General features: G+C 51.4%; 1 protein-coding gene across 1 annotated transcript in view; it reads left to right on the top strand.

The window, feature by feature from the left end:
• Nucleotides 1-27,163, top strand: part of MEGF6 (multiple EGF like domains 6) — a 65,396-nt gene that overhangs the window by 35,549 nt on the left and 2,684 nt on the right. The window contains exons 7-34 of the mRNA XM_088533731.1: nt 4,677-4,802; nt 5,994-6,116; nt 6,515-6,637; nt 8,744-8,881; nt 9,644-9,769; nt 9,967-10,089; nt 11,338-11,505; nt 11,770-11,901; nt 12,696-12,824; nt 14,166-14,294; nt 14,462-14,596; nt 14,969-15,103; nt 17,386-17,511; nt 18,103-18,234; nt 18,576-18,704; nt 19,096-19,227; nt 19,609-19,737; nt 20,235-20,363; nt 21,462-21,590; nt 22,950-23,078; nt 23,195-23,323; nt 24,642-24,770; nt 25,124-25,252; nt 25,860-25,991; nt 26,373-26,501; nt 26,573-26,701; nt 26,784-26,912; nt 27,004-27,132. Of these exons, the coding sequence (XP_088389857.1) occupies nt 4,677-4,802; nt 5,994-6,116; nt 6,515-6,637; nt 8,744-8,881; nt 9,644-9,769; nt 9,967-10,089; nt 11,338-11,505; nt 11,770-11,901; nt 12,696-12,824; nt 14,166-14,294; nt 14,462-14,596; nt 14,969-15,103; nt 17,386-17,511; nt 18,103-18,234; nt 18,576-18,704; nt 19,096-19,227; nt 19,609-19,737; nt 20,235-20,363; nt 21,462-21,590; nt 22,950-23,078; nt 23,195-23,323; nt 24,642-24,770; nt 25,124-25,252; nt 25,860-25,991; nt 26,373-26,501; nt 26,573-26,701; nt 26,784-26,912; nt 27,004-27,132 (3,657 nt within the window). The remainder of the gene's footprint in view (nt 1-4,676; nt 4,803-5,993; nt 6,117-6,514; nt 6,638-8,743; nt 8,882-9,643; nt 9,770-9,966; nt 10,090-11,337; nt 11,506-11,769; nt 11,902-12,695; nt 12,825-14,165; nt 14,295-14,461; nt 14,597-14,968; nt 15,104-17,385; nt 17,512-18,102; nt 18,235-18,575; nt 18,705-19,095; nt 19,228-19,608; nt 19,738-20,234; nt 20,364-21,461; nt 21,591-22,949; nt 23,079-23,194; nt 23,324-24,641; nt 24,771-25,123; nt 25,253-25,859; nt 25,992-26,372; nt 26,502-26,572; nt 26,702-26,783; nt 26,913-27,003; nt 27,133-27,163) is intronic.

Genomic DNA, 27,163 nt, shown 5'->3' with positions numbered 1-27,163 from the left:
GACAGTGATGGGGTGGCTGTTCCTTCATCTGTCGGGAACCTGATAGTCTTTCTTGACATGTTTCCATTACTAGGTCCATGATGTTTGCTGTTCTTCAGTGTGCAAGTGTACAGTTTGGGCTTCCTTGTAGTTCCTCAGATTATTCTGGTTCAGAAGCAAATTGCAGCTCATGGGGCTTTGCTGTTTCTGCTTTGGCTGCAGCATGTATCAGATATGGTATTTTCAAAACGGGCACCTCCTAATGCCTTTTCAAGCTAAGGTTCAGGGCACTCTTCATTTTCACCTGAACTAATTTGCTATGTCTGCAAGGCAGGAATCAATTGTGCTAAATAAGTGAAAATAAGCATGACAGCGGGTGGAATTATGGCCATAGTAGTCTCAGAAACCTCTTCCCTAAGGTTTCAGTCATGTGTCCATTTGGATGGTGCATGTCCAGACATTATAATTCGGATGCCAGGTCTGGCTTGTGGTTCATTTTGGGGTCACTTTCTTGAAACGCGCTTTCGGGGTGGTTCTGCAGCCTCCTGCTCCTGGCCGCTTGCGTCCTCTGGAGCCAGTCCCGGGCGGAGGCCGAGGGGCAGAACCTGTTGCCCCAGGGCCATTCGCCCTTGTCCGCACCAGGCGGCTGCGGGCTGCTTTGAAGACTCGGACGTGCGCTTTCTCTGTGGCCTTTCTGCGCAAAAACACAGAAGTGGCTCATTCCTTGAGTGCTCCGTCTAGGTAAATATTTACCCTGCGGAGCGGGAGGCCGTGCTCGGACTCGATCTTTGCAATCACATGGTTTTTATTAAGCTGCCGTTCTTGCCTCCCGTCGGCGCCAGCCTCCGCTCACACGCGCGGGTCGGGTCCCAGCAGTGCCCCCGCGCTGCTGCCGAGGACGAAGGGCTTCTCCCGTGGGTGAGCGCCCGGCCGGGGCCGGAACGCAGGGCCGGAGAACGCGAGGGCTGGGGCCGCGCGTGGCGCAGCGGGCGCTTTGGGAGCCGCGGAGCTCCTGGGCGACTCGTGGCTTGGTTGGGGCTGCATGGGGAGGGGGCACAAGAGCGTCTCTGTGGGCAAAATAACATAATCGGGCTCCTTCCTGATCATGAACTGCTTCCTGTTCTTGCCTGCTTGATACCTGTGGAGAGCCTGGGTCTGCTGTACGCCGCAACAGATCCACACGTAGTGCTGAGCCGCTGCCAGGCAGACGTTTACCCGGAGCAGCAATTCCCACTGCGAGGAAGCGACCTCTGCCTCTGGAGTGCCTCACATGGAGGGCGTTTTCCCATAGTTATGTTAGGAAGAGCCTGTGATTCTGAAGCCGTGTGGTTCTGTGGGATTGGGGCAGCTGATAGCTACTGTGTGTTCCCTTCAGTTTGGGATGGCTCCCAAGTTGCTGCAAAGGTAAGATTCAGTGTGGCTAAGAGAAGAAAAACTGCCACTAAGTAACTCGACTCAGATAGGAATAAGGAGATAGTGATATTGAGGCTCTGTTACTGCCGTCTGCTCCAGCACAGCCAGGCCCCTAGATACAAGGACCGTCGCTGTCACTGTCCTGAGCTGGGGCAGCGAGGCGGTTTGCAGCCTCGAGCTGGGTAACACACGGATATTATCTCAGGGAGCTGGCGGCAACCCCAGTGAGCAGTAATGCAGTGCCAGAAAGCATTCTGGAGAAAGAAGAAGGCTTTTGGCATGGATTTCCTAGTTAGGGTCTGTAAAACTGAGGATCTAATTCTTTAAATGTTTTCCGATCACCGCAAAACCCACCAAGGCTTCAATTAGTCACTAGTGCTGCCGAAAGCTGCCCATGCTGTCTCCAGAGCTGCACCACGGGAGGCTGACGGGCTGTTAACCCTGCAGACACAAAACTTATTGCGAGCTCAGGTTTTAAGGCAGAAGGAATCACAAAGTCGATTCCTCTGCCACCCTTTGCTGGACTGTCACACCAAGCTGGCAGTGGAAATCCAAGGCTGCAGGAGGATGCCCTGGGCTGGCTGCTAAGAGGCTGGAACAACTCGCTGGGGTTACCCTGCACCTGGACCCACTGAGTCGAGGGGGTGCAGAATGGCCCCAAACCACCTCCATGGGCCCCGTGCTGGACCCCAGGGAAAGTCTGAACCGTTGCTGACGCTTTGGGTAGTCTGCAGCTCAACTGGGTGAGATTCCTGCATAGCGTCTGTTTTTGCAGTTCAAATGGAGCACGTCACTGATGACTCTTAATACAGAAGGGAAAGGGAAAAAAACCACAGACATTTCTATTGGAAGTGAGATGAAATGAAAAAATACAAAGGATCATTAGATGTCCTGAGATTACCTCTGTCTCTATGAGAAACACATGGTCAGGAGGCTGACATCCTCAGGTCCTGCTCCACTCTTTCAGAGCAGGGACAGACTCTACTCCAAAGCAAAGAATTTAATCTGAGCCATTGCTTTTGTTGGCCTGCAGAATAGGGAGATGGTCTGAATTACCACACTATATGTTTCTGGAAATTGTCTGAGGTTAGAATAAATCAGTTTGGGATTACACAGTGCATCCCTATTTATATTAAGGGCATTTCAAATGAAGAAATCAAAGATATACCAGTGATTTATGCAGTGAACAGAGAGACTATGCCATGAAGGTTTGTGCATGTTTAAACTGCATGCTCAGAAGGGTAATTGTATATATGTACGTCTGAGAGATTTCTTTCATTTGCATGTATTGTACAGCCAACTTAGACATTTTAGAAAATTTGACCATTTCTTTGTCCCTGTTACTTGGAGGCCTCTCTTAGAACCGATGGTTTTGTATGAAGCCGCATAAATTTCACGTGGAATTCTGATTGTATCTGATTACATGTGTTTTTAAAGAATTAGCTCACTGCTGCTGATGGCCAGTTTCTTGGCTCTGGAAGAAAGAGGATAGGGACAGGGAACCAGGACCTGAGTCTGCATCATCGGCGAGGGGCTGCCTAGTTCTGCCCATCGCTTCCATCTGCCCATGGGGCAGACGGCTGCTTTGCAGACCTGCTTCCCCAGTGGGAACAGTGGGAACATTGTCTGCCCTTTATCTGCTTCGTGGGCCCGAGAGGGTCAGATTCTTGGATCCAGCACCGTGTTCCCTGTAGACAGAGGGGCTCGGAGGAACGGCCGTCCTGCAGACGATGAAATATCATCTGTGGAAAATCTGTCTGAACTTTAATTACAAAAATCCATGTGATGTACAGGATGACGCTGGATTTGGCAATGTCATCGCAGAAAAGTTAAGCTAGAAAAAGCATCTGGGAATGGAAATATTTTTAGAGAGGTTCTGTAAACAGAAAAAAAAAGAGCCTTAATTAAAACAAGGCCAGCAGTGAGGTCTACTGGCTCTTACCCTGGAGAAGCCAACTAAGGAGACCCAGAATTAGAAGGCCTTTGCTTGCATGGAAAGACACCCAAAGCATTTCAACCTAAGTTTTGTTGGGTCTGTCTTGTTATTCCTGATTCTTAAAGTGAATTAGACCATGTCGTAGTAAAGCCTGTCCTGGGTGGCTCCACACTAATGCTGCAGGATAGGATGTTACTGCTTTGCTCCTTTCGTGGTGGAAGTGCCACGGGTGTGCAAGGGCTGTGGAATGGTGATGCTGGCTGTGTTCTCCCTGCACATAAGTTTCTTGGCAGAGAAGGATTTCTGGCTCCTATTACTGCTGGTGCTGGGGAACGGTCCTGCTATGGTAGAGACAAACAGAACACGAGTGCCTCAGTCATGTGTAGCTGCAGCAATATGAGGCTCACGTGGGGTTATTAGTCTTCAAAAGAAATTTTGCCAACAAATAAACTGTACTTTGCGGAGATTAAAAAATGCACAAGAGGAAACAAAACGCTCTGCAAGACCCTTGCATTCCCAGTGCTGCACATTCACCTTCTTGTGGTAACCCACAAACTGTTCCCATTCCATTTCCATTGAAATGAGGTTGTCCTGCCAGAGCCGAGTGCCGGGAGGCGGAGAGCAGCTCGACACACGTATCCTTCGGTAGCCCAAGAGCTGACGGTGCCTGTTGGCCTCGGCCTGCGCAGGGCCGGGGTTTTTACATGGTTCAGAGCCAGAAATCACCTTTCCCCGCCACAAGGAAGTCCGAGTTCGCTGCGGTGCCCCTCTTGGAGCAGGAGTCCAGCTGACCTGGCTGAGCCAGGGCCTCTGTGACCGCTGATCCTCCAACACCACCACGGGAAGCTCCGTGCAAACCAAGCAGCGAGTAAACAAGGAAAGGTTGACGTGCGTGACAAATGTGTCTGCTAGGGGCCTGCCAGGGTGTTTCTGGATCTACCTTTGGGTTGTGCAGCCCCCACCGGGCTGTCCTGGCCATCATCCTTCCGTGGGAACTGCCGGGCGCTCAGGGAGGTCCAGCTGCTCCACGGCACGGGGGCCAGGTTGTTTCCAAAGCCTGGAGCTGCCAGGGATGCCCGAGGTAGTTTTCCAGCCCAGTGCAAGGCAGCCCGTTTTGTACTCTGCACACAGGAGGGATTCTTGCAGTAACAGCTCGCTTTCCTTCACCAACGTGCCATGAACTAACTTCCCTCGTTAGCGCGGGCTGCGTAGGCCCCTCTCGGGCTTCCTCTTAGCAGAGCTCTCTTTGTGAGTGTGCGTAAGCGCGTGTGATTTGCCCTGGCCTTTGGAAACGCTCGATCCGTTGACGCAGGGTTTCTCTGACGAGCGCTTTGTCCTTGCCTTGTAGCCGTGAACACTTGCGCCGTGAACAACGGGGGCTGCGAACACGACTGCGTGCAGGTGACCCCGGCGCAGCACCGCTGCCAGTGCCGGCACGGCTACCAGCTGCGGGCGGACGGGACGCGCTGCGCCCGTGAGTCCCGCGCCGCGCCGAGCCGCCTCTTACTCGGGTGGGACAAGGCCCCAACTCTTTTCCAGCAAATTGCAATCATTAGATTTTTTCAGAGGCAACCACAGCCCATCTCACAGCCTTAGCTCCTGTCTTCTCTGAAGAGGAGAAAGAATTAAGCAGTTAATAACAGTGTTAAGACCAAAAGCTGTAGGTGCTCTGTGTTTGCACGCTCAGGTGTCAAGCCAAGCAGACCGGGGTCTTTCTCTCATAAAAAATGCTGCCAGTTCCGCATGTCATAATGTCAGAGTTGTGTTTGGCAGATTATTTTGAAAGTCAAGGAAGAGCAGAGGGATCCCGGCCAACAAAAATGAAGATATCATCAGGGCAAACACTTCTGAGAAAGCACAGGAAGAGCAGCATGTCTCAGTGAAAGAGGATCCTCTCCCTCTGCTTGCAGACAGCTTTCTGGCTGACCTGCTCCTGCTGCAGGAGGGGGACAAGCTGAAAGAGCACAAGTTTAATCTTTTCATTCATAGCAGTTGGCATTCAAAAGGAGAAAGGAGGAAAGTCTTTTGCTGTGAAGTTGCTAAGGGAAAAGGAACATCTAGGATGCTAAAAATCAGGATGTTTTTGTAGCATCTCTCTGTCCTGGAGCATGTCAGAAATTGGCAGATGTCTTAATAGAAGCACTTGAGATTAGTTTGCCTGGTACTCACTTCATAATCTCTTTAGAGGGTCAGGCCCAGATCAGACTTTTTTTTTAAAAGGATAATTTGTGCATTTTCACAGCTATTGCTCAGCCCCACAGTATAAGCAAGAGTTTTACTCTCTGCCATAGCATATTGCCACATTCAGTCTTTTCCAGTGCTCGGTTTGCTGGAGAGTTATTCTATATGGCTGTAGGAATCTGAGGAAGTGGCAGTGCAGTGACCACCCCCGAACTTTGGGTTTTTTTTCCCCTGCTCCCCACTCCTTCTACCAGCAGCGTAAGGTCCTTCCTAAGAGCTCAAGATTCACCAAGATTTAGATCCAAAACTAACATCTAAGCTGCTTGGTACAGAGAACAGTAGCAGAGTTATGTCATCCTAGAGAATGGATTGCAGTTTTTTTAACTTTCCATAACTGCTTGGTGTTTGTTCTGCTGTAACTAAAATGCCAATAAGAGATAAGAATAGCATGAAATAAGACTGCTGCTTCCACTTCCCTCTGTAGTGAGGAACCCATGTGCCGAGAGGAACGGGGGCTGCATGCACCGGTGCCGCAGTCATCGAGGAAGAGCGCTCTGCGAGTGCCACCCCGGCTACAGGCTGGCTGCTGACAACAGGGCCTGTGAAGGTACATTCCCTATGGCAAAGCATCCGTGGGGGAAAGCAGCTGCTTCTCCTTCTGAAAACTAGCTCTCTACCTTACTAAATACAAGATTTTCTAAATTTATTAGAGTGATGCCTAAGTCTTACTGGGAAGGCAGCATGAAAACATACATTTGATTCACTGAAATCTGTCCAAGAGTCCTGCTTGAGTTGTATGCAACAAACTTGGAGTTTCATGTGATCATGTTTTCTAGAAAGCTTTATAATTCTAAACTCCTGTTTCATAGCAAGTACAGTCTGGGCACCAGTGAAGTTAGGATACAAGAAACTGGTGAAAAGATTGACCTATAATAATAATTGCTGCTTTGAAAAAGATTGCAGCACAGCCTGCTTGTATTCTTACTAACTTTCTGTTTCTTTTAGATGTGAATGAATGCCTGACTGGACTAGCCATGTGTGCACATCAGTGTCTCAACACTCGTGGCTCCTTCAAGTGTACCTGCAACCCGGGCTATGAACTGGGGGCAGATGGCAAGCAATGCTACCGTGAGTACTGCAGGGAGAGCTCCTGCCCGGGCTGGGAAGGGACCTGGCTTTGCTCCTGTGGCCTAAAGGGAGGAAAAGAGAGAGTTGGGTGGTCCTCGCAGCTTGCATGTGCTTAGGCACTATCTTCTGTGAATTGTTGCAGTAGAGTTGCGGAGGCTTTATGGGTCATTTCACAGACAGGTTTAGAGCTGTTGATTCTCTTAGCAAGGATAAAAATCCTTTGTCTGACCTTAAAAGATACCATGAAGCTTCTTTCATTGCTTACGGCAAGTTATTTGGAAACATTTGAAAGCAGTAGGCCAAGTTCTGCTCTTGGGGACTTCTTTAGATGAATTCAGTCAGCTGCAGATCTGTAACTGAAGGAGCTGAGCTAATGGTGCAATCACATCTATTCCCATCAGGAAAAGAAATAAACAGCCTGACATCTGGTTTATTAGCCAGATCCTCCACACAGTCTTTGTTCAGCTAATACACAGCAGCAGGGATAATCCAAAGTGAAGCTATGAGCACTTACCACTATCGTCATTACTGAGATGAGAGCCACCTCGGCACTCCCAGTGTTAGTAATTAGCAGTACTGCAAGCAACGAGGTTCCAGCCCTGCAGCTCTCCCTGAGAGTACGTCTGGAGCATGCTGTTTTGTGGAAAAATAGGAGAGTAAGGCTTCATCGACAGCAAACGGGCCATAAAATGCAACAAAATGAGTAACGTGGAAAACTGGACTGAGGACATGCTATTGAAGAGCTTAAGCATTGCACACACCTTGCTTCCCAGCAGCAGGGTTTATTTCACACTCCAGCTCTGTGAGAAATCCCACAGCTTAGCACTTCTATGTGCAAGTGCACATTTCCTCTCAGTTGTTGGATAGAGATGCAAGACAGACATCTGGGCTTGCAGGATGTTAGGTGAGGGAGCCAAATTCCTAGTAAATCTTCCTAGCTACCACCTCCTCAAATAGCACTGTGACTATCCCAGCAGGAAATATTACCCTTTAGCTACCTGGCCCACAAGTAACTGAAAAAGCTAAGTAGCTTTATTGCCACCTAGGTCTTGTTTTTCCGGGTTTGCCAGGGCAGGAGATGCTAGAGTCACTGGAGACAGCAGGGAGGGAGGAAGCACCAGCCTCCCTCCTGTTCCAACAGCTCCTCCAGAAGGGAAAGGATCGTGACTCATTGCCATAACCACAGGCAACAGCTCTGCCTCAGTGCCAACATTAGTATTGGAATAGTCTTTCTGTATGGCATGCCCCCACCCCTCTTTTAACACACTTTTATGGAAACACTGGCTGACCGTGCACTCTTAGGTAAGGGGGAAGAGAGAATATATTCATATTGTGAAGTCTGGAAGATCACTTTCCACAGTGACACAACTTTTGTTTCTGACCTGGGAAGATATATTTGGGAGCATCAAGCTCCTCCCTTCTCTTCCCCTCCTTGGATTTGGAGATCCTAAACCCCCAAAAAGCTCTTACAGACAGAAGTTGTTTTTCTGAGTTTCAGGCCTGTGTCAAAGCTCCATGGAACAAGTTCCATTTAGTTTAAGGAAGCTTAATTAACCAAAGTTTACATAACTCTTGCCAAACTAAGGAGATATATGACTGCTGTTGATGTCAGTATCTAACATTGGACATGTCAGTAACTGACTGTACTAGCTTTAGGCATCCGCATGTTTCTGCTGCTTCCAGTTCTAGCTGGCATCAGCACAGCTCCAAGCCAAGGAAGGTCAGGCCAGCTTTGGCTGGCAGTACGTACCAGGGCTCATCAGGCACCAGCAAGGGAAGCAGTTGTGTCTGCCTGCTGTCTGCCTCATCCCGGGTTGTCCAGAGCCTGCTCCGCAAGCCCGTCCCTTGAGGGCTGCATGTGGTGTTGCCTGGGATCCATCCATTTATTTGTATACATCACTTTGTAACTCAGCAGTGGCCTCTGCAAGGCTATTTTCGTCCTTTCCCCAGTGTGAATCATTTCTTTGCTCAGCAGGGCTGCCTGCACAGGCTGGGAGCTGCCGTATGGGAACATGGCACAGGGGGAAGGCAGGGCTGGCCCTGGCTCAGTGGGTGCAGCAGTGCCCACGTCCCGCAGGAGCCCCATGGCCAGTGTGTCTTTTCCAGGGATAGCAATGGAGATCGTGAACAGCTGCGAGGTCAATAACGGTGGCTGCTCCCATACCTGCCGTCACACCAGCTCTGGCCCAGCCTGCGCCTGCAACGTTGGCTACCAGCTTGAAGAGGACCAGAAGACGTGTACTGGTCGGTACATATCCTACCTGCTCTGAGTATATACACCATATGCAGGTTAACAAGGCCAGAAGCAGATAAAAGGACATATGAGATTGATATTAGCTGCCCAAGTAGGTGGTGAGTGGAAGTTTGAGGGCCACCCAAAGTAGCTCAATCAGAATTAATCAGTTTTTCCTGCCAGAATTGAGCTAAGGCATTGGCATCCCCATAGAAGGGCTGATGCCCAAGGTGTGCCATCTTGCCCGTTATCTCAAAGGGAGCAGCAGAGTAATTTGAGTGCATGAGTGATGTGGGTGAGTCACTAGCAAGGTATAATTCAGCCCCACCTGGTTGTGAATGAAGGGTGAGCATAAGAGTGAAACACCTCAAACTCTGAACACTATTAAGTTGCAGTGCTCGTGCAGACATGAGTTCCCTTTGCTCTGTAAAATAAGAGGAAAGTAAAAACCATCTGAATTTACTTTCCTTACTGGCTCTGAGTAAGCAGGAGCAGCTGCCTCCACAGCCCATCACAGCACAAGAGCAAGAGGGACAAGGACCCAAAGTGCGTTCTGACAAAAACAAGCCGTTGCCTCTTACTACAACACACAGTAAATTCCCTGTAGCTTTGTAGTGCATTTCCCTGGCAGAAGCCTAAGCTCATTTGAGGGGTGACAGCAGGCTGTTTTACAAGCTCCTCTAATACACAAACACTGTAACAAGTCAGTTTTATGGTCACTACTGCAAAGCTAGATGTGTATTAATACACAGTGCCCTTTGTTTTTTATTTAGATATAAATGAATGTGACAGTGGTTCTCGCTCCTGTTGTCAGCAGGATTGTTACAATTATCCTGGAGGCTATGAGTGTTCTTGCCATGCTGGATACAGGCTCAACACAGATGGCTGTGGGTGCGATGGTAAGCAGGAATATCTACCTGAACCACTGAACTAAAATGGGAATACTGCAATCCTTGGCATTGCAGTACTGCAAGAGGGACAAAGTCTTACTACTACTAGCCCGAATGTTTACGCATCTGTAGGTTCACACACACCTGCAGCATCCGCCTTGTGTAGGGGACATTCTTCCAATACACAGAAATATTGCATTTTTTAGATATGGACGAGTGTTCTTCAAACAACGGTGGATGCGAACACACATGCCAGAACCAGATAGGGTCTTTCCAGTGCAGTTGCCAGATTGGATACAAACTGGATGAAGACCAAAAGAGCTGCATTTGTAAGTAGAATTTGTGTTACTGCACAGGCAAACCATTAAATCACCTGCATGCTTTCTCTTCTCCATTCTTCCCTTATAAGCACTCACCACATAGAATCCAAAAAAAATCAGAGAGGAGCCAGAACCAACTTAAACCAGACTCCTCAGCATACACAGGACTTTTTACATCTCTTCACAGCATTTATTAGCATGAGGAGCTGAAATGATCACCACCAGAGGAAAGCTTTCCTCTAACAGGACCATTCCTCTGCTGTGATACTTCACAGAGCTTTTCAAAAAGACTATGGGGATTTTGGCACATCAGCAATTAAAATAGTCTACAGTAAGCAATGATGCCTCCAAACTAGCCAAAGAATGAGAACATTTTCCACAGCCACTAGCCTTTACAGCTTTTCCTACTAAGGAGTAACATTTTCTCTTTAGCAGGACCCTCTTTATCCCACCACCAAGCGCACTATTTTCCAACTCACTCAGCAGGGTAGCCAGTTGTCTTCTTCTAATGACCCAGACACAGCAGCATTTTCAGGGTTTCCCATTTTTGGAAAGGCTTTTTAAAGTCTTGAACCAAAAGAGCAGCACTTCATGCCCCCCTCACTCTGGCAGAATGCCTGAGTCCTGCCTGGCCTGCTGGCTTTTATAGCCCTGGGAGCTGCTTGTGCTTCGAGTGTGTTTGTGCTTAGCGTGATTGGGGGACTTAACTCCTTCCTGCCCCGTGAAGGAGGAAAGCCTGCTCCACCTGGGTACTTTGTAGCTGATAAAAACTCTTTCCAAAAAGAAAATCAACCCAAAACGCATTGCGTAACTTTGCTAGATGGACATTCTTGTTTAATTTTCAAGAAGAAGAAAAACTGAAATCTCAAGGTACTGATCAGAAAAACTGCAGTGCCTAGATGATCAGGGAAAAGAATGCATGGTGATCTCAGGTATCTGAGAAGTCAGATGCATTGGTCAAGGTTAGGATCGAAGACTCAGACAACTTTTAAGTCATTTGGGTGGCTCATACCTCATTCTAGTCAAAACAAGCAAACCAGTAGCCAAAGGAAAAAAGGAATGCATTATCATTTTCACAACAGGGAGCACACAGATCATAGGAGCGATCCATTCCAAACCAGATCTGCCAACCCTATAGAGATATCCTTTCTGGTTTTCCTGTCTCATGACAGAGTTTCTCCCCACTATTCACCTCTGAGATGATCTCGTCTCACTTTTCTCCCTTTGACATTGTACTTTGCATGTCTGCCTTCCTAGCTCTAGATGTCCCTGTGGAAGCCCTGGATGGTCAGCATCCCATTATGCACGCAATCCCTCATGTTGCAATCCTGAGAGATGAATTTACCCAGCTCTTTAATGAGGATTATGAAGAGGAGGAGGAAGAGATGGAAGCAAGAGGAGAGCACACGCTTTCAGAAAAATTTGGTAGGCGTTTTCCAGCTCTGCTAGATGTCATAGATGGCATACTTTTACTTTAAAGTCTCTAGAATTAATCATACGTGTTGGTGTGTGATGAACATGTGGTGAAACGTTTGTCAGGCACCTTTTCCATGTACACAGAGCCTGTGTTATAACACAGATACTTTTACCTTTGCTGCAGCCTGGGGTGGGGCTTTCTCTGCCCAAATTCCCGATGCTGCTGGAGCAGCCTTGGGAAAGGCTGCCTCTCATCCGCCCCTCTTGTTGCAGTCTGCCTGGAGCACACGTTTGGCCATGACTGCAGCCTGAGCTGCGAGGACTGCCAAAACGGTGGAACCTGCAACGAGGATCAGAGCGGCTGTGATTGTCCGGAAGGCTGGAGTGGCATCGTGTGTAACCAGAGTGAGTTACCCTGGAGAGAAGCAGGAGGAGGAGGACTGGTGCTTTGCTGGCTGGCAGCTGTTCTTTCCAGAAGCCAGTCAAAAGTGAGGAGAAGGAAGAGTACATAAAACCTCAGCTGGCCAAAAGTAGCACTAATGCCCCTTACCTTGCTCAGTCCAGTTGCCTTTGTTTGCCATGTTTACCTTGGCAAAGCCTGGCTTTAGTCACTGGACAAAATCCTGAGGAAAGTTCCCCCTTCTCGTTCCCAAATAGATCCCAAGCCATTTTAGTCTACTGTTCAAACCTAAAAATGTATCTGGCATCGAGTCTGAGCTTAGCACACAAACTGTGTCTAAACCTAACAACAGTGTATTAGACATGTTGCATTCTTGGAGACTAAGAAAATACTCAAGATACTAATGAGAATCCTTTTAATTCCTCCTCCCGGCTAAATTTTTGCCTTAAGTAGAAGAATGCTTTTCCCTTTAGCCCTCTTGTACTTAAGAAAGAATTCCCTGGCTTTTCTAGTGACCCAAATAAAGTCTGCTGTTAGGTTGCTATCTACAATCTTAGTAAGGAATTGAAGCTATGGAAATCTGGCTTCCCCACTGAATTAATTATGTCTTTGCTCTTTTGTCCAAACAAGGCAAAACACTTACTGTCAAAAAACTGAATCTCATCTCATGTTCAAAAACTGCGCTCTGTTCTTGTATCTTCTTTGGGATGCGCTGGACAGGGGCTCTGCAATGGAGAGCCTCTCAGTCTGGGAACACCTTCTGCAGGGCTGTGACGTCTGCCTGTTTCTCCACTCACAGCCTGCCCCGAGGGCACCTTTGGGAGGAACTGCAGCTTCACCTGTCCTTGCAGGAACGGAGGCACGTGTGATCCAGTGACAGGCGCCTGCCGCTGCCCGCCCGGGGTCACGGGGGACCTCTGTGAAGATGGTAAGAGCGGGGTCCTTCAGCACCTGCTTCGTGCAGGGCTAAGATCCCCCTTTCTCTCACTCAGCCTTTTTCAAGTCACAGGGAAGTTGCAGGGGGTGCAAAAATACAGAAAGGCTCCTCTGCAGGGCCCTGAAACCAAGCCTAGGGCTGGGCCTTCTTGCACTTTCTTGTTCACTCAGGTGTTGTTTTTTAAAGGGGGGAAGTCGACTATATTTCACTGAACATTCCTGAAGTACCAAGAAAGTAGTGTCCAAAGTACATGTTCTGTACTAAGTTTAAAGAACTGAGGAGATGTTTCCCACTAAAGGAAAAAGAAAGGACTCTAAGGTTGCACTAGCGGTAGTTACCCAAAATGCTGCAAAAGAAGGTATCTTTTGCTGTTGGTAAGTATTTATTTCTCTCTTCCAAAGAGTTAAAATATTGGGAACATAATCTCAAAACACAGAAATAGTGGTAGAATGAGAAATTCAGATGAAACGACTTCAGACAAATGGTTAAGAGCATATGGAATCTATTACTGAAGGAGAAGGCTGAAGCAGAATATAAATGAATTCAAGAGATACCCAGACCTTTTCTTTCTCTAGGAAGGAGGTGATTGAGGGGTACAGAGAAAGAGCAGGAAGGTAAGATTAAAAGAAACAATGGTGAGCGGATGTGTTGTCCCAGGGTGGCATTTCCTGTCCTTAAACTGTCTAATGTTGGTTCAACATGGGAGAAGACTCGTGCTGCCTGGAAGGATGCTGGCTGGGCATTCTGCTGACACAGTGTGTTTGGCATATGCTTCTAATACTGGGATCTTTAGCATAAAAGAGAATAGTTTTATGCTCTTAATAGTGCAAATATCAAGTTATTTGTCAATAGGGGTGGCTTTATGGATCATTTTCTCACATATGAAAAATCTAGACTTCTTGGAGCCCGGTGAGATAGTTTTCTAGCACAACTGGCTTTATCATTTCAAGTGAAGCGCGATGCTGGTGGGTGCTGTGGTTTATATCTATCATGGTTGGAGGAAGGATATAGCAAGTTTTGTTACACAAAGCTCCTGCCTACTCGTGTGATTCCACCACGGACCTTGTTCCCCACGTGCTGGCTACTGCTGAAGCTCTGAGCACAGCCTCCTCTCTGTTTTCATGTGTTCTTGCTGAATAAACAATATTTTTGAAAAAAAAAGGTCAAAAATCAATCCAGCTTTCTTTTCAAAGCTCACTGTATCTTTTGCCTAGGTTTGTTTCTAACAAAATATAGCTTTGATTTTTGTATGTTATTTTCTGTGTGCCCCAGAAAATAAAATGATGTATCTAAACTGGCTCACCTTCCCAGATTTTCTGTCTTTATTGATAGGCTGCCCTAAGGGATTTTATGGGAAACAATGCAGGAAAAAATGCAATTGTGCCAACAGAGGCCGGTGTCATCGAATTTATGGAGCCTGTTTGTGTGATCCTGGCTTGTATGGACGGTACTGCCATTTAGGTGAGCTTATCCTCATTCTTTTCACGCTCTACATTTTGTTCTCAGGTTATGACCTTTGAGAATCCTGTCCCTGGGAAGGATCAGTGCCAGGTGGCAATGATCTCATTCCTTGTGTTGTATTATCTGACCTCTAATGTCACTTAGCAGTTCTTTTCCTCCGCATCTAGTTTGCCCCAAGTGGGCATTCGGCCCAGGGTGCTCTGAAGAATGCCTCTGCGTGCAGCACAACACTCAGGACTGTGACAAGAAGGATGGTTCCTGCACGTGCAAACCTGGCTACCACGGCAAGTGGTGCGAGACAAGTAAGTTATTGAGCAGAATTGATGAAGCATCTCCCTTTCTCCTCTCACAACCTCTTCTCCCCTAACTAATTGTCTCGGGGAAAGATTTGTCTTGTTTCCATCCCACTAAGGATGTCTTTCCTCTTGTTATTTAGATTAGGAACGAAGCTGCTTATCAGACTCAGTTGAGATAAGTTAACATGCCAGAACCTGCACGGCTGGCCCCGAGGGCCTGTAAATGCCCAGGGTGGCCGTGTCCAGCCTGCTGTGTCACCAGCTCAGTGTGAGCTGGTTCGTGCCCATGGCTCTGCCATCCACATTGTGCTGCCTGCCCTTCCAGAACCAAGCTAGTAAAACTGAATCTCCTCTCTCTTTAATCATGTTTGTTAACAGAATGTGACCCTGGCTACTATGGGGAAGGCTGCAAGAAGAAATGCAGCTGCCCTCTGCAAGCGTCCTGTGACCATGTCACTGGAGAGTGCTGGAAAGAGTGTCCCCGAGGTTACCACGGGGAGAACTGTGATCAAGGTAAGGCTACGTACGGAGCAGGGTCCCCGCAGGCACCGCACATCTCTTCGGGTGATGGCAATCCCTTTAAAGCAGGAAATGGGAATTCTGGTGCATTATGATTTGTATGCAGAGAGGGAGAACAAGGCCCTGCTTTATCCTGCCACTAGGGCATCTTTACTTTTGCACATGAAGGATTTATCTAGTTATCTTTTCCCTCTTTGATGTCTTCTTACTTCCAGGCAGAATGGTATCATATTTTTCCATGTTTTCTATTTCATATTAAAGTTCTATTTGATCTGCAAGTGGAAAGAAAATATTGCATTTCATTTACATTAGGATTTAAGCTTTGGCCTCTCTGTGAATCTCCTGCCAGCTTTCTGCTCTCCAAACCGCGCGGTTGCTGCGCTGTGCAGTGCTCAGGATCCACGGGAGCAGCTCTGCAGATTCCTGGGAGATACCTGGGCTCTCAGAGTGCTTTTTTTTTTTTTTTCCAATAAAATTTTTGGAGTGAACCCCAAAGCAATGAATCATTGGCATGCAAGCGGAGGCGATGATCGCAAAACATGAAGACAGTTGTTGGAAAATAGCGATTGGTGCCAGCCTCAGATCTGATCCACAGCTAAGAAGCCATCCTCCCCTGTCATGAGCTTGTTTTCCTCTTAATCGCGTTTCAACTGGATTCAACAGAAAGTGCAAACTGTTGGATTCTGCAGTTGTGGAAAAGACGTGCTGCGCTCAGAGGCTCGTGGTGTTCAGTATCTCGTTTCGGACTGTAGCGTTTGCACCAGCTTATGCTTAACCAAACATTCCACCCACACCCAACCCAGAAGGTACAGCCCGTAAGCTAATTACATTGCTAGCAGGGGAGTATCTTGCCTAACACCTTAACAGGTATGACAACTATCTGCTAGCTCTTCTTTTGGTCAGAAGAAAAGCTGCAGATTGTTACGAAAAGCTCCAATAAAACAAAGCAAATTTTACTTACACTCTTTCTGACTGCAAAGCAAGTGACAGGAGGCAGTTCCTGGTGGCAGGCTGTGGCACTGAGCCCCGTGCCCTGCCGTCTCGCTCTGCTGACAGGCACAGCCTCACACCAGTAAGCAGGGTACATTCATTTGGGGTTTAAGTGATACAACCCTGTGACAAGAAATTGCAGCAGTCAGAAACACTCCTGGTCCAGGCACCATCTCATATTTCACCAACTCAGTTCAACGTTTTCTCATCCCTGTTTTACTTCTCTCCCCTCTCCCTCCGGCCTCTCGCCACATGTCTCTGTCCTTCCTTGGGTATCCCTCCTTCCCTCAGTATCATCTATGCTGCGGAAATGGCTCCGTCTCCCGAGTGAAACCATTAAGCAAGTGCTAAAAGGATGCAATAAGTTGCAGCAGGCGCTGCAGGCAGCTCGTGCAAGGTTCCTGCTTCCCGCCGGAGCAGGGTCTTTCCCGAGGCCACCACTGGCCTCCCGGCCTCCACGTGGCAGCACACGCGCTGCCCGGGCCGCCCAGCCGCTCCGGGGCCTGGGCGCTTTCAGGCAGGATATTTTTGTAAAGAATAAGAGAGGAGCTTAATCCGTTGAGGGAGAGTCACAGGAAATAACACAAATATTTCTATTGAAATAGTAGGCTTTTGGCTGTTGTTCAGATCTGGAAATTATTAAAGGGTGAAGATGAACATCTGCCATCAATTAGCAAAGAGCAGGAATAACAAAAATCTCCACTGTGTCATTTTAAGTCTGCAAGCTGGTACACTTTTCCTTCATTATTTCTGAAAGCTGACGTGTTTATATCTGCCAAAGGCTTTTGAAACATTGGCTTTTGTGAACAAAAAGAAATGTAAGCTCCTCTGAGACATGCAAATAGGAGGTGAGGCTGTCTGGGTCCGAGGCCCTCAGTCCTCATGTCACTAACTGGCTGCTAAGCTGGGTCACTGGGCACAGAATGTGAGTGGAGCTCTCACAGGAGCACTGCTGTCCTGGCCCCGGGGCAGGGAGGAGGAGTGCACGGGGTGCAGGCTGCCCTGGTGGAAAGGACGAGCAGGGTGATGGGATTCACACCAAAAATAAAGACAGGGACATGGAACGCCCGAGACCCTGCACTGCAGGGAACATGGACACCAGTGCAGGTAACAGAGTGGGCACATCCAGGCCCAGTAGCACAGTCTTCCTCTGCAACACAGAAACTTTAATAACCTCCAAAGGTTTCTCCTTTTGTGTCAGGATCTGACCACTGTTTGCTTGCACGTGGTCTCTCGGAAGATGTGTCTTATAACCCTCAGTATCAACACTGCTCTTCCACCTGCAGAATGCCCAGAGGGAAAATTCGGAGCTGACTGCCTGCTCTCCTGTTCATGTGGGGCGTCTCCCTGCGACCGCATCACGGGCAAGTGCCTCTGTTTGCCTGGCTGGACCGGACACGACTGTGGAAAAGGTGAGAAAACACTAGGAACAGATCAGCTGAGGCTAAGGAGCTAGTCATCATTTTTAGTCATGTTTTTAAAAGCATCTAGTGCAATTGGAGTCATAGAAATCTTGAAAAAAAGAGTGCAGCTTTAGATCGTAAGTCTTAAACAGAGGCAGCAGCTCGCTTAGCTCTATTGTTGATGCTGAATGACCTATACCAATACATAGCAACAAAATGTGCAATGAATAAAAGGAGATATTTTCAGTTGTTGCTGTCCTTAGCAAGGAATCTTTCTGTCTGGATGTCTGTTTTGCACTGACAGAAAAAAGCAAAAGAGCCTCCACCCGGGTTTTAGGGTGCTGGGGTGTTGGAGAGCTTTTTAGCTTTTCTGACACCTCAGCAGGGCCATCCTGGCCGGGGGCTGGCACTGCTGGTGGGGCTGCTCTGCAGAGCCCAGCAGTGGCCTGGGCAGCAGCAGCGTGGGGAGCTTGCCCTGCCGTGGCCCTGCTGCCCGCGGTGAGGGCAGCCCTCGCGCTCCTGGCTTTGCAGCTCGGCAGCTCTCGCTCTGCTCAGTGCTCTGGGACGAGGGTGATGGGCTGTGCTCTACCCGTGCTCCAGCTTGCCCTGAAGGTCGCTGGGGACTGGGCTGCCAGGAGATGTGTCCTGCGTGTGCCAACAACGCCAGCTGCGCCGCCGCCACGGGGAGGTGCGTGTGCCCGCCGGGCTTCGCCGGCCCCCGCTGCCAGGATGGTGAGTGCTGCGCGCCGGCGCCGAGGGGCTCCGCTCGGGTCGGCCTGGAGCAGAGCGCGCACGTGTCCGTCCAGCAGCACCTGCTGAGCAGGGTGCACTGCGTCGCCTCACGCCTTGGGGCACAGGTTTGCTCTGTCCCCCGAAGTCCTGTGTCAATATTCGAGCCTTTTGCATGCAAAGGGACGTGAATCCATAAGTGCCTGTGCCCGTTCTGCCCAGAGTGAGCATGGATGCTCCAGCCCACGAGTGCCCCAGGGAGCCTCGCTGGCACCCGCAGGGGTTGTCGGCACAGACGCCGCGGCGCTGGCAGCCCGGCTGCAGCCGCTGTGTCCATCCTGCAGTGTGTGCGCCGGGCTGGTTCGGCCCGGACTGCCAGCTCAGATGCAGCTGTGGGAACGACGGACACTGTCATCCGGCAACGGGGGAGTGCAGCTGTGCGCCTGGCTGGACGGGGTACAACTGCCGGAGAGGTAACGTACCCTCGGCCATGGTGTGTTGCATAGAGGACACTGACCCTGCAAAGCTAGGCTGTGCCAATGCACATCTCCATGCTCTGCCTCTGCTGGAAAACTCTCTGCAAAATCCTTCAAGCTTCTCTGCTCTGTCTTGCCAGTATCTCCCAGTTCAGTCTTCCTTCCTTGGAGAATAAATTCACATTGACAGTGTGCTAAAGGAGCAGAAATTCCCACTGTCCCCACTGCGTTTCCTGGGAACCTACAGCTGTGCTTCACCTGCCTTCTCCACGAGCAGTGTTAATCAGTAGAAATAACGGCCCTAGGAGACAGATGAGCTGCTCCCATAGCTTTGCTCACCCGGGATGCGAAGCACAGCACTAAGGCTCTGTTCTTTCCTCTATTTTAGCCTGTGACCCCGGTCGCTGGGGCCTGGACTGTGCCAACACTTGCAACTGCAGCAGCGGAGCTGGGAGCTGCAGTGCGGTGACGGGGCAGTGCGTCTGCGAAGCCGGGTACACGGGAGTCCGCTGTGACGAGGGTGAGTGCCAGCCCACGCTGTCCGTGTCAGCCTGACACCAATGCAGATGGCCTAGGTGTGCTTTGCAGGGGAGAGGCCTTGGATGGGCAGCCCAGGAGAACTCTGCCTTTACGTGTCAGATAGCAGAGAAGCCCATGATACAGCTCTTGCTAGCGCTGGTTCCTCAGTTCTACAGCAGAAATTTAGTGGTCTTGCCAGTCCAGTCCTGTTTTTTGTGCGTGATTTGGTGCCATCTATAAAGAGCAGGATAGATCCCATTGTAGAAAGCAGTAGCCAAATCCCTTTACTTCCATTCAGAGCCTGAGCTCCTGCCGTAACAGAGTTTCGCGGAGGAGCCCAGGAAGGACAGGTTGCTCAACCTTTTCTCCTCCTGCCTGTCAGAGTGTCCGGAAGGCTGGTTTGGGCTGAACTGCCGGCACCGGTGCCAGTGTGCCAACGGGGCTCTGTGTGACCACGTCAGCGGCGCGTGCACTTGCAGCCCTGGCTGGAGAGGCACGTTCTGCGAGCGCAGTGAGTATCCTTCCTGGAGGAACCAAGTGCTGTAGAACTCGCTCATGCCACAGGCTCCTTGCCCGGGGGATACGTGCTCCTTGCTTGCCCTAGTTATGCTATTATGGCAAACATAATCCCTCAGGATGATAATGGAGAAAACTGTGTAGCCACAAGCTGCTAAGTGTCTCCTTGGATTTTAATTCTGAAGTGAACAGGTCCAGCAAAAATTACTGATAACATGTAAGCAAGAAACCTCCATTGCTGCCACTGCTTTTCTTCTCTGCAGGGGCTTTGCTGTGTGCCTTGAATGCCCATAGCAAACATGCAGCTGCTGTTCTGACACCATGTCAGGGAGACAGGAGACTTGCGAAATTGTCACATCTGTGCAGCGTTTCATCAGCAAAAAGCTTCCAAGCAGTATCTCCTCCATAATGGGGATTTCTCTCCCTCTGTGCAGACCGACACTTAAAAAGGCATTTGGTGTATGTGGGGGCTTTTCTTTTTGTTTTCCACAGCCTGTCCGGATGGATTTTATGGACTAGAGTGTCAGGAAAGCTGCCAGTGTCTGAATGGAGCCCACTGTGACCACGCAACAGGCCAGTGCCGCTGCGCCCCAGGCTGGGCCGGCCCCAGCTGTAACCAGAGTAGGTGTCACTGGGGCCTCGAGCTCTTGTCCAGCTATGGTGCATTTGGTGGGGGATAGGCAGCATGTGTTTGTGGAGGTAACGGTGCAAAAGGACCAGCAGTGCATGGACCAGCAGTGGGAGCTGTCTCTGTCCCTTCACCCAGAATGTCCTCAAAGAGGAGTCCAAATTCTGCAGACTCCATAAATGAGGGTATCTGCTCGTGACCTCCTCTGGCAGCTCAACTCTCACTGAGCCTGTGTGTTTGTGTGTGTGCATGTATACGTTTAGAATGGACATGTGCGCAGTAAAACTGAATCTAGAAACTGCAGACATCACAGTCTCGTGCTGCCCGCTGCGAGGTTGCCTGCATATTTTAGTTTGTGTGCTTTTATTTAATTGCTTTTTTTGTTGCTAAGAGTAGCACTGCCAAATAGAAAGGGTGAGCCCCACTGTCTTATATAAGCTCAGACCTGAGGAAAGTAGTAAAATGTTGACTTAGCTTTTGTCATTTTTGTATTTCTTTTTACATGTGCTTAATACTGCTAGATTCTGGCCTGATCCCAAAGTGTCATTGCCAAGATGGGCAGTTTTAGTGCTGCATCTATTATAAGGCCAAGGAGGAAATACCAGAAAATCTCAGAAGAGTCTGTTCTTACAAACCTCTTAGCCAAGTGCTGTGGACTAAAGCAGTTCAGAGGTGCTTGGACCTGGACTGCTCGGTGTTTATGTGAAGCAGACTCCCAGCCTTAGGGGACTCTTTTGGCAAGCGTGCTCTGTCCGGGGGTTACTTCCCAAAGCTTTGAATGGCTCTCGCAGCAACTGCCATGGCCTGGAAGGAGAACTGGGGCAAGACAGTTTCCTAGCAGATAAGATGATGTAACACTGAGAATAACAACAGTGCTTGGGGGGCTGCATGAATGTCAGGCCTATGTAGAATACAGCTGTTATTTCTCCATGACACCATAAAAACAACTTACACAACATTGCCAGGCACCATTTTGTGTCTGGCTGTTGGGTCTTCTTCCAGATGAGTGCAGTTTGGTTCACTAGTAGGAGTCTGGGCAATGTAATTAATATCTGTTATCTAACAGTTATGCTACTTCTGATTCCATGAAGCATGCCAGGAGAACAGTTTTGGGGAGAACTGCAGTCAGACATGCAACTGCTCCAATAACGCGACCTGCGATCATGTTAGTGGCCAATGTCTCTGTGCAGCGGGATGGACAGGACCCACATGCCAGCAAGGTAACACAGCTTTATGTCACTTTATAATCCAGATTGTTGCTTTCCTCGATATGGGGCAAAAATGTGCCAATGTGCACTACTCCTACATGCCATTCCTGTGGATGGGTCAGACTTTTCAACAGGGCAGCACCTACAAAGAGCTGAGGCAGTGTGAGAGCAGGACAAGATTGCAAATAAGATCATTCTTAGTTGTGCAGCATTTACTAATTCATTCACAAAGACATGAGCCAAAAGGTTACCCTCTCCAAGAGCAGCAGGAATTGCCTGACTTGCAGTTTGTACAACACATAGAATAAGGCTTGATCTTCCACTGCACTGAGCAGTCAGGCACGAAGCCAGCGATGCTTTCAAGCAAGCTCAATGAAACGGTGCAGATGGTAACAGTTACTTGTGTGCTTAAATGCTTTTTGCTAAGCAGTGGGTCTAAAAGTGAGAATGTTCTGCAGCTCAGGACTGAAGTCACTGAGTACCAGCTGAGCACCCTTCGTGCCTGCTGACTCACACAACTTTTTTTGTTTTATACATTTGCTACCACCAAAGCAATGAGACACACAGATGGGTTGTTTAAACTCTGTGTTACTAAGTGTTTCTTCTCCTGGCCTCTCCTTTAAAGAAGCTTTCCCCAAATAGGGGTGTAGTTTGTCTCTGCTTACCTACCCGCTCGGCATAGCGGGGCCCGCCGGCATTGCCGGTTAGGGACTTCCCAGCTCTTACCAGATGCAGCCGGGTGGGAAATAGCAAAGTGCAGGCTTGGGAGCCTCACATCACAACGAGAAAAGTGAGCGCAAATCCCTTCTCTAATGGGAAAGCAAACAAGGAAAATACAGGCCAAGCAGAGTTCACTATCTAGTTCATGTTGTCCAAGTTTGCTGTTATGAAAGACTCCTTCATGTGGCCTTTGAGAAAGCCAGGTTCACAGCAGCCTTTTGCCAAGCTTTATTTAGCTGGTGAGGGAATTGCAGAGCATGCAGCCTGACAGCAGAGCCAGAGGCACCCTCTGTGCCCAGCGCGGTCGTCCCCAGCGCTGTGCTTGGTTAATGGCACCTCGGTGGCACTTTCCTGGGCTCCTGTAGCAGCGTGATGGGTTTTTTGTGCCTCTCCCCTTACCACTGCATTGGGTCTTTCAGCATTTCCTTGGGGTGGCGCTTCCTAAATTGAGGAGCCTCCCAAAATGATCTGGAAGCCAGATCGGATGGGGCAGGGCAAAAGCTTTGTGGCTGCCCGGTTGGATGCTCCGTTTCACGGCCCGCAGTCACCTTGGGGGACAGGAGCACGTCCTGGTTCCTCCTTAAGCAGCAGTTGCGAGCGCCGGAGCAGGGCAGAGCAGGGAGGCTTTCCCTTTGGGCTGCTTTTCCGCAGGGTGTCCGGCCGGTTTCTACGGAGCGAACTGCCACCAGCAGTGTCTCTGCCGAAACGGAGGGCAGTGCGACCCCACCACGGGGCACTGCGCCTGCCCCGACGGCTGGACGGGGCTGGCCTGCGAGCTGGGTGAGTGGGCTATCCCCGAGGGCCGGGAAGAGCCCGTGCCGTGGAGCGTGGTGCGGTGTGAACCCGCGCCGTCCCCTCGCCGTCCCCGCGCGCGTCACCGCTGTCCTTGCTCGCAGAGTGCGCGCAGGGGCGCTTCGGGGCCGGCTGCCGGCGGAGCTGCGCGTGCCAGCACGGCGGGCGCTGCGAGCCCCGCACGGGGCGCTGCCAATGCCCTCCCGGCTGGACCGGCGACAAGTGCCAGAGCCGTAAGTGACGCGCACGCGTCCCCCGGCAGCGCCTGCTCCTGGAGGGGACTTTCTAAGGCAGACCTCGGGTTGCTGCACTCGGCAGACTGCTTGCACGCGCTGGGGTTCGGGCTGTGTAGAGCCTTGCGTGTTGCTCTGCTTTCCTCTGAGGTCCTCTCTAAAGGCCAGGTACACAGAGGGGCTGCACGGCCACCCTGGCCGGTGGCAGCAGGAGCGGGGAGGGTCCCCCAGCAGCAGCCCTGAGACAGCCCCATGGCCGGGCATCCGAGCAGGGGCTCCCGCTCTGGTCAGGGCCGCAAAGCAGCAGCAGGTATCCTGGGAACTGTCCGACATGGAAACCAAGGCAGTAGGAACAAGAGGTCATTTATTTCATGAGGAGCTGAAGATCATCTCCCTGTTCCCGCTTCTGCGCTTGTCTGTCTCTGGGCTGACTCCACTGACCCTGAGTGTCCGGCTTTGGTCCAAAGCCCCAGCAAATAATTACATCTGTCTTTCTGCAGACTCTTGTGTTCACCCTGTCTTTAAATGTACCACAAACCCACAAGCCCCTCTGTATGAGCAAGTGTTGAAAAGGCTGTTGGCCTTGTTAAGAGCAGCAGCCAAAGGCGTGTCAGACCAGCAGGAAGGGATCCAGCATCTTCCCTGCCAGGGGTCGTGATGCCTTGGGCTGGGATGTTCCTCGTATTGCAATGCCAAAGGGACACGATGCCGAGCTGCAAACTAGAACCCCAGGTTTGGCACCTGTAGTGCTCACTGCTGTATTGGTCTGGCACTGCCTGGGTTGCATCTGCTTTAGAAAACAGGGGCTTCTCTGACAACAGAAGCCACATCAAAACTAAAACAGTGCTGCTGTGACAGAGAGTGTCTTATGTTGGCACTCCAATCTCATCAAACAGTGCCAGAAATAACACTTCCAAAAACATTCAGCCCGGTTAAAGAGCGACTTCGCAGCAAATTGGGCACGAGCAGGTGCTTACAGAAAGACCAGTTTGCTCTGTTCACAGCTTCCTTTTCCTCGCTGTCGCACGGCTCCGCTCCTTGCTCCCTCGCTCCCTGTCCCGCCTTGGCTCTGCTGGTGTCACGCAGCCTGGTTCGCTTGCAGCAGGTTGTGCCAGGGTCACCCCGCAGGCAGATCCGCAGATCTCTGTGAATGTCAGCAGTGTCCTGCCTCATTTGGGGCTGAATTTGATCCTCCAGACTTGACGAGTCCCCTGGCTTGTCACAGTGCTACCTCTGGCTTGCAGGAACGGGTGTGCTGTGAAATAGGACCTGGTTTGTGCAACTTGCCCACTCTCCTTCTGTGTTTGCATCTCTGCAGCTTGCCCAAAGGGGCTGTTTGGAGCCCACTGTGAAGAGCACTGTGACTGTGGGGACGAGGTGCCCTGCCACCATGTCACTGGCACCTGTGACTGTCCCCCTGGCTGGAGAGGCCAGCACTGTGAGAAAGGTGAGCGCTAAAGCAAGGGTTCTAGCTCAGCACAGCACCCGAGAGCTGCCTTCTGCAGACCTGCACTCGATATGCTCCAAGGGAAGTGGAGGAATAGCAAGTTTTGTGGAGAAGCTTTGAGCTTTGCTCACCATCATCAGCGTCAGGCAGAGCTCACCCAGTTAGCACGCTGTATCCCTTTATTTCACTTAGTAGGCAAAGGTCTTTGGTATGTCACAGCAGGCTAGGGCTGCGTCACACTGAACCCTTAATTAAACTTTATTCTTGGGCCTCAGGATTCTTTCCTCCCCTCTCATTAACAGCAACTTGAAAGCCAGTCAGGATACTGACATCTCCTGCGTGTTTTCCCACAGCCTGCCTGCCCGGCTCGTTTGGGAAGGACTGTGCCAGCCGCTGTGCCTGTCCCGCGGGGATGCCCTGCAATCACGTCACGGGCCAGTGCGGCTGCCCTCCAGGATTTACCGGCTCAGGATGTGAGAAAGGTACCAGCAAGGGAAGGAGCCTCTTGCGGTTGTGCTGACAGGCTCTGGGAGCTCGGTGGGGCAGGCCACTGCCTTTCAAAATAAGATAAAATAGAAGAAAACACCCACACCCAACAGGAAGGTTTCCCAAAGAGTGCCTCACTTTTTGGCAGCTGGGGGCATGCCCGTATAATCTTAGCAAAGCCCAGGAAGCTAAGTGGGAAATCAGAGCTCTGCATTTATACAGAGGAGTCGCAATAAATCAGAATTACAATGAGCTCCTGTGGGCACGAGCAAGTCTGGGAGGGATGTGAGCACACTGTTCACCCTGGGGACATGGCCGTAGCTGCGAGCTCGTTGTGCGCTGGGGTGGCAGCTGGCAGGGCCGGGGGTAGGTGGCACTTGGCTCCACGGCTGACACAGCTGCTGTCTCTGAGTCCTCAACTTGCTCCTGCCCAGGGTCATTGCTGGGCTGCGGGAGTGGGGACCCCGTCCCTTCGGTTGTGGCCTGGCAGAGAATCGTCTCTGCAGTGAAAAGCCTCTAAAACCTGGCTTCAAAAGAAGAAGTAGTCTGATTTTGGGGTGGGAGAGCTCATCCCAAGTGAGCCTTGGTATCTCTGTCCTGCAGCCTGCCCGCCCGGGACCTTCGGTGAGAGCTGTGGCCAGATCTGCCAGTGTCCCGGCGCGCACCACGAGTGCCACCCGGTCTCGGGCGCGTGCGTCTGCACGCCTGGCTACCACGGGCCGGGCTGCCAGCAGCGTGAGTCGGGGCTGCGTCCTCCGTGCACGCGGGTGGCGTTCGCAGCGGGGCCGCCGCGTCCCCGCAGCTCGGGGTCTGCACGCGGGGGCAGTCGAGGCCAGGGAGCAGATCCGCACCGAGGCTTCGTGGTGCTGCTTGTGAGCAGCTCGCCGTGGTTGCCCTGCTCCTCCTTAGCGCGGCTGAGGGTTTGCAGTGAGCTGCTGCCCAGCTCTGCAGCTCGAGGCTGAGTCAGGGCAAGCCAGAGTGTCCCCAAAGCTCCCATGGGACCCTGTGTTTGCCCGGGACTTTCTGGGCCGCCTTTGACGGCCGCTTGCAGAGCCGCTGTCTTGCTGCGGGCGCTGAGGCCGCGCTCTGCTCCCCTCTCCTCTCTGTCCTCCGCAGCGTGTCCCCAGGGACGGTACGGCCCCGGCTGCGAGCGCCCGTGCAGCTGCCGCAACGGGGGCCAGTGTGACCCGGCCACGGGGCAGTGCCGCTGCCCGGCCGGCTACGTGGGAGCGGACTGCGGCACCGGTGAGCGTGCGGGGCTGCAGCCCGGGGCCGGGGCGCGCGGGGCCCCGGCACAGCCGTCGCTGTCCCCGCAGGCTGCCCGGCCGGGCGCTATGGCGAGGGCTGCGCGCGCGCCTGCCGCTGCGCCCACGGCGCGACCTGCCACGCCGTGAGCGGCGCCTGCGCCTGCCCGCCCGGGAGGAGCGGGCCGGCCTGCGAGCAAGGTGAGCGCAGCGCGGAGCGGGGCGCCCGCGGCGCCGCGGCCGCCGGCCCTGCCCGCCGCCCACTGCGCCCGTCTCGCCGCAGGCTGCCCGCGGCAGCGCTACGGGCCGGGCTGCCAGCTGCACTGCGCCTGCCGCAACGGCGCGCTCTGCAGCGCCCTCGACGGCTCCTGCTCCTGCGGCCTCGGCTGGACGGGGCCGTCCTGCGACCTGGGTAAGGCTCCCGCAGCGCCCGCTCGGCTCCCGTGCATGGCGGAGCCGCGCGCGGGCCCTGCCCGGCGCTGCTCACCCCGCTGCCGCTGCAGAGTGTCCCGCCGGCCGCTACGGCGCCGACTGCCGCTTCCGCTGCGCCTGCCGCAACAACGCCACGTGCGACCACGCCACGGGCGCCTGCCGCTGCGCCCCCGGCCACTACGGGCACCTCTGCGAGCACAGTAAGTGGGTGCGAGACGCAGGTGGCCTCGT

This window comes from Tinamus guttatus, unplaced genomic scaffold, assembly GCF_059628265.1.
Source record: "Tinamus guttatus ecotype Peru unplaced genomic scaffold, ASM5962826v1 Tinamus_guttatus_pri_ptg000515l, whole genome shotgun sequence".
NCBI classification, from domain to species: Eukaryota; Metazoa; Chordata; class Aves; order Tinamiformes; family Tinamidae; genus Tinamus; species Tinamus guttatus.
This window is presented reverse-complemented; position numbering and strand designations above follow the sequence as displayed.